At 49.3% G+C, this 6,208-nt stretch overlaps 1 protein-coding gene across 1 annotated transcript; it reads left to right on the forward strand.

Annotated features, from left to right (window-relative positions):
* Positions 1-799: 799 nt before the first annotated feature.
* Positions 800-4,178, forward strand: MMGT1 (membrane magnesium transporter 1). The gene is made up of 4 exons (XM_057377930.1): positions 800-915; positions 1,461-1,513; positions 2,353-2,456; positions 3,450-4,178. Exons 1-4 carry the CDS (start codon positions 834-836, stop codon positions 3,610-3,612), a joined length of 402 nt encoding a protein of 133 aa, XP_057233913.1. The 5' UTR covers positions 800-833; the 3' UTR covers positions 3,613-4,178.
* The last annotated feature ends 2,030 nt before the right edge of the window (positions 4,179-6,208 follow it).

Consider the following 6,208-nt stretch of genomic DNA (forward strand, 5'->3'; position numbering starts at 1 on the left):
TCAAGGAAATTTGTAAGCGGGAAAAGAAATCCCTTGGTGCGAGGTAGTTTAGCGCGGCCACACAGGAAAGGTGTTGTTTGTGCGCGGGGTGCTTTGGAGGGATGTCTTGCGAGACACACTCCGGTCCAGGCTCCTGAAAGATGGGGTGCGGGGGGATCCTGGAGGGCGKTCGTGCCTTCTCACCGTCAGCCCCGGAGTGGGATCGGGATAAACTTCCCATCTTGTTTACCAAGAAATCGGGGGATGAGTGCAGCCTGTGGGGCAGCATTAATTGCTGTTAATGCCTGCGATCAGCTCTGAGGTGACTTGTAGGAAACCCCCTCAAAGAATTGCGTTTGTGCCTTGGGAGCTTGGACSACCCACGCTGTTTGGCTGTGTAGGACCCTGGTGTTTCCTGGCTTTGACCCAAGCCTAGCTTAGCCAGGGGCTAAGGTGGTTTAGTCCCTCATGCATGCGCTGTGTGCGTCCCTTTACACCGCTTTTTCTTGCACCGGTTTCTCAAGCTTTGAGGTTAAACACGAGGAAATTAACCCGGGCACCGCTGSCCCTAGGCTGTTTTCGGCTGGAAGGGGTCCTATCTGGCCCGGTGGAGGGACCGGGCCTGTTCGGGGGCTCGATGAACACCTTCTCCCTCAGCCGTCCCCCAGGATCACCCGGGGTCCCCTCGGAATTTATCAATGGCCCCGCGTGGGAAAGGGGCGGTGTGGCCACGCCCCCTGGCGCTGAAGCCACGCCTCTTTTGCACACCCCGCACCCCTCGGGCGCGGTCCGGCCCCGCCCCCTGGGTGACGCCATCATCGCGCGCCGGGGCGCCCTGGCGGCGGCGGGCGGCGATGGCGGCGGGGTCGGTGTGGAAGGGGCTGGTGGGGCTCGGCCTGTTCGCCCTGGCACACGCGGCCTTCTCGGCGGCGCAGCGTGAGTCACCGCCGGGGCTGCGGGCTGGGGCTCCTCTGGGCACCGGCACCCCCGCACGGCTGCCGGGGAGCTCCCGGGGCGGGGRCCGGGCCGGGCCGGCATCATCATCGTCCTCAGCCGCGAGCCCGCCGGCGGGGGCGGCCCTGTCCTTGCGGGCCGGGCTGCGGGGAGAGCGGAGCTGGGAACTTTCTGGGAGRAACGGGGTGCTCCCCCCGTTAGGGCGCCGCAGCAGCCGGGAAGAGAGGGGAAAAGGAAGGGTGGGAAGGGGAAGCTGCCATCCGCCGGGTCACGACCTCAGCCTGGCTTTTGCTGTCTCGTTGCCTCCCTTGCCCCTGGCCCGTCTCTCTCCTGGTTTCTTGGGGTAGGGCCAGCCGTGCTTCGAAGCAGCGGAGCCTCACAGCGGGACCGGGGCCGCCCAGCGGGTCGGGGCTGGCATGTGTCTTGGAGCTACAGCCGGTTCTCTGGCGGTTTTGTGTTGCCGGGCTTCTTTTTTTTTGCATACACAGAATGTTTGATGCGTGTGCATGTGTGTTTCTGTTTTGTAGATCGTTCTTACATGAGGTTGACAGAAAAGGAAGATGAAACGTTGCCCATAGATGTAAGTTTGAAAGGTGTAACGGTGGGGATGGTTTAGTCTCTCAGTYGCCTTATTTAATGTGGTAGGCAAAAACTAAGGGTAAAATAGTTTTTAAGTGGCACTTTCATTGGAGCTCTCACTGTCAAAAAGTGAGAGCTTTTTTCACCCCAACTTCCTGAATGTGTTGTGGTTGTCGGTGAAATCAAACCCCAGGTCTAGACATCCCTTGCCTTTAGAGAGGGAACATCTTGTCCAGGATTCCCAGGGTTCTCTGAAACTGTCATTCAGAGAGCTTTTGCATCACTCTCCTTTGCAGCATAACCATCCTGCACCCCCTGGTTCTGGTCAGCTGACACGTGTTTATCCAGTGTGACTGTGTGCCTGTTCAGTCCCAGCACAACCTGCTTCAGGAAGAGGGGTTTTATTTACTTTATTTGCTTGCTTTTTAAATTCCCACTTCAGTTATCTGTTCCCCTTTTCCTTAATCAGAAGGGCAGAGAGATCAGGTGCCCAGGAGAGCCAGGCACAGTGCCTGGCCCGGAGCTCCACGGTCCTGGCAGGAGTTTGGATCCTGGAGTGCACAGGAACACAATATTTGGTCTCAGTCTCTTGCTGAGAAGCCATGAGAGTCGATTCAGTATGTGCAACCCAGACCTGTGCTGGRGCAGCTGGAGCTCTGCCATGCAAATAGAAGGGATTTTTAATTCTCCTGTGCCTCAGTTTCCCACTGCTGGATTGCCCAGCGCTGTTTGCTGTCACTGGATGAAAAGCACAAGAGACACTGTGTGAAAGCAGAGATTTTTGTAAACATGCAGAACACTCAGTGATGTGTGTGTTGTGCTGTGCTCCCTCTGTTGCAGATAGTCCTGCAGACTCTGCTGGCCTTCGCAGTCACCTGCTATGGGATAGCACATATTGCAGGAGAGTTTAAAGACATGGATGCCACTTCAGAACTCAAAAATAAGTATGTTTTATTTCTTCTTTTTGTATGCACCGGTTCTGCTGCAGTACAAATGGCTCAGTCTTGAGCTCAGTCCTTAAATGCATGTTGTAGGCAGTGAACTGAGGTAAACAGCCACACTTGGGAAAGTCAGCAGTCTTTTGAGCTTTAGGGATAGTTAGATAACAGACAGAAATTAAATAAACTTCTTTCTTCCTCATCCAAAATCCTGCTATGCAGAGTTGGTGCAGGAATGAGTTCTGGGAAACAGAGCTCAGGAATCACAAGCTGCTGCTGTGACATGGTCTCAGACTGCAGGGCCTGGCTCACACTCTGCTTGTATTTGCTTCCTCAKGAGAGTCTGAGTCACTTGAATCTGACAGTCTGTTAAGGGCAGGACATCTGAAAGACTTTAAGAAAATAAGGGATCTTGAATCAAGATTTTGAAGAGAGTAGTTGGTTAGAGCATGCCAAGGTCATGAGYTCAATCCCTGTATGRGCCATTCACTTCAGAGTTCACTTCAGTGATCCTTGTGGGTCCCTTGCCAGCCAGAATATTCTCACAGGAAGTTGGATGGGCAGACATTACCTCTCTGGCCATTTCCARAAACACTGGGGAGTATGCAAAGTGAACAAGTTGACAAAATTGCAATTCATTGTGTTCACTAAAGCCTTAGCTTGAGGCACCCAGGGGGATGGAAAGCTGAAGGTCATCAAGGTGTTAATACATGTGACAGCTGAACTAAGGTTGGCACATGRTGTGTCTGCAGGCAGCATCTGGCTGCTCGCGCTCAGGGAAGGACGGGGAAGTTTGTGACATGAACATCTTGTGGTTTTTTTTCACAACTGGCTGTATATTTCCCCAGTGTTTTAGTTTAGCAAACTTAAAAGCAAGTAGGAGTTTTAGATTGAAAACTTGTATTTCTGTGTCTAAAGTCAGTATGCCCCAGACTGACTGTTTTAAACTCCCTGCTCTGAGAGAGTATTAACCTTGGCTTTTTTACATTTATTTTGAAGGACTTTTGACACATTAAGGAACCATCCATCTTTTTATGTATTTAATCATCGTGGTAGAGTATTGTTCCAGTCCCCAGACACAGTGAATTCTTCTTCAAACCAAGATGCTTTGTCATCCAGCTCGGCACTGAAATTTCGAAAACTTGAACCTCTGCGCCGCTAAGACTTTTACAGATGATACCAATAACCCAGGACACTGAGATGTAATATTCAAGTCGGGGATGTAAACACTTTTTTTAATTTCTGGAGCAGTATTTATATTGATCTTCCAGACTTTATAAAGTATATATATATATACATATATATATATAAACTAATGACCTTCTTTGTACACTGTTAATGAGAATGACCGAATTGTGGATTGGCAATGCAGTGTAAATTCTACAGTTATGCTGTGAAACACATCTTCAATGTTTCAAATACTAAAACGAGTTGCAGCTGACTTAACTTGAGTTAAAACAAAAAGCAAGCTAGTTTTTCCTGCAATTAATGTTCTTTGACAGGAGGGAATGTTTGAGTGTATTTATTTTCTCAGTTTGCTTGCACTACAGTCTRTGGACCCCTTCAGAAATGCTGTGTGCACTTCATCACTGAACAGCAGGAAAAGGGGCAGCATCTGATCCTAAAATGCCTGTAGGAGACCAGCACGRTGTGGCAGGGGAAGTCAAAAAGATTGCTTTCATTTTAATTTYTTTTTTACAATGCTRAAAAACAGTTGTGTGAGGGGTATYCTTTTTTTCTGGTTTTTCATTACCACGTTGTTTCCTCGTTGCCCTCCTTTGTTTCATGTAAGTTGCCCAGGTTGCCTGGGCTGTGCATTGGTGCTTGTGTGGGGRAGGCAGCTCTCGTGGATAATCTGCCACACTCCGTGTTCACACACCTGGTCCGTGTTCTCCGGGAATGTTGAATGTTGTGAACATGCTGAACATGGTGTTGACACCAGGTACAACCTCCAAGTCATCTTCATATTTAATTAACAGTAAGAACTGTCCCTTCTGTCAGTGATCCAGGGGTAGGGTCCAGCAGCTTGCTGTGTTTGCTGGCACTAATCCAGGACAGCTACCCCTTTTCTGCCAACAGAGCCTTTCACCTTGATTTCTCCAGCTGAGCCCTTCRTTGATTTAAGATTACTGTCTTGATTTCATGTATTAGAACTGATCATACTGTTCACTGTTCTTAACTCTTACTTATGTGTAAATTCTTATCTCCCCTCAGGGGCTGAATTAATGCTAAAATCTCTCTTGGTCTGGCATTTCCCCTCCCTGATGTAGCAAAGGGAGGGTAGGTCGAGATACTGGTGGGGCCAGCGAGAATTTTGCCTGCTTTGAGGATGTTTCACTGGCACAGTGGAAAACCAGCCTTTTGTTCTGCTATCTGTTGAATGGTGTTTGGTTTTTTTTTTGAACTGTTAAGAACTGTCAAAGGCAAAAAGCTTGGCAAAAATACTGTGTAAACCGAAGCCTCTTTTTCTAGCTCTGCCCGTCCTATGGAGCGGGTGCCCCAGTGCTCGAGCAATATCYGTGGCTGCTGCTCTGCAATCACTCTTAAACATCTGGGTTTGATTAGAAAGGGTTATTCTGCCAGCTGAAAGCATCTAGACTGCAGGATTAATTCCTGAAGTGTCCTGGTTCCCCCCTTGCTGGTGTCATAAATCAGCTCCTGCCAGCACCAAAGGCCTCAGAAATAATATTGGGTCATCTCTCCATGGCAGCAGAGCCCTTCCCTTGGGGAACCGGGCTGCTGTGCAGCAGCTGCTGCACAGAGGGGAGGCTGAACATGGGCCAGGTGACCTTGTGGGRTAGAGGAGGGACAGAGAAGCACAGCAGGAGCTCAGTAACCACTGTACCAGATGGGTCTTGCAGCCGTGGTTGCACTGAGCCCTTTGCAGAGGGTCTTGGAGCAGAGCTGCTCACACAGAACATCTGAGAAACCCCATTTGTGCTGCTGGAAGGCTGCAGGGACCTGTCCCTGGTGGGAGGTGCTGCTGTGGGACAGGGAGGTGGAGAACATCACCTGCTCAGAGCAGGTCCTGCTGGGAACACCCTGTGGCTGCATCAGCATCCTTCTCATGAGGAGCAGCCTCACTCCGCAGCAGCAACGGTTCTATCACAAAGCTGTACAAATTATTTTTTCTTATTGATCTCACAATGTCAAATAAAAATTGATATCCTTAATGTGTTTGTTTATTTCTGACTATCCTGGAGCCTGCTGTAGAAAATCCCTGATGAGTGACTATTTAAAAGTGACTGCCCAGCACTGACATGAAGTGATTGCCTTAATTATGGCAGCTCRGTGTGAAAGTGCTGTCTGGCCTGGTGTTTATTACCAGGAGATAAGATCAGTAAGGGGGATCAAAATAGCTACAAGTAGCTGAGTAAAACATTTAGGAGGGAAATATTACCAGCCTGGGGATCTGCCTGCCTTTGAGGCTCCTCATCATCCTTTCTGACACAGCTGACATATTTCTATCTTCAATTTAACCACAGTAAAGGCTTTTCTACCATGTGCTAATTCCCTTCCAGCCCACGGGACAGGCTCCTGCAAGGTCTGGCATTGCAACAGTCACTGGGGGAAGCACTCAGGCTGCTCCCTGGGCTGGTGATAGTTAAAATCCTGGACTTGAGCAAGATCACTTTTCACTCCCTGCTCTGGTTTTTTTTTTTTTTTTGTTTTTTTTTTTGGTTTTTTTTTTGTTTTTTTTTTTCCGCTGGGGGAGGTTGAAAAGTTAGCAAAGCACTGGAGGAGTTTGCTCAACTACA

Source organism: Malurus melanocephalus, unplaced genomic scaffold, assembly GCF_030028575.1.
Source record: "Malurus melanocephalus ecotype Western Australia unplaced genomic scaffold, MMel_1.1 scaffold_335, whole genome shotgun sequence".
NCBI lineage: Eukaryota > Metazoa > Chordata > Aves > Passeriformes > Maluridae > Malurus > Malurus melanocephalus.

Excerpts from the sequence above, each read along its gene's own strand:
- MMGT1 (XM_057377930.1), top strand. The coding sequence starts at position 834 with ATGGCGGCGGGGTCGGTGTGGAAGGGGCTGGTGGGGCTCGGCCTGTTC. Across the intron at positions 916-1,460 it reads GGCCTTCTCGGCGGCGCAGC|ATCGTTCTTACATGAGGTTG; the intron begins GTGAGTCACCGC and ends TCTGTTTTGTAG. Across the intron at positions 1,514-2,352 it reads ATGAAACGTTGCCCATAGAT|ATAGTCCTGCAGACTCTGCT; the intron begins GTAAGTTTGAAA and ends CCTCTGTTGCAG.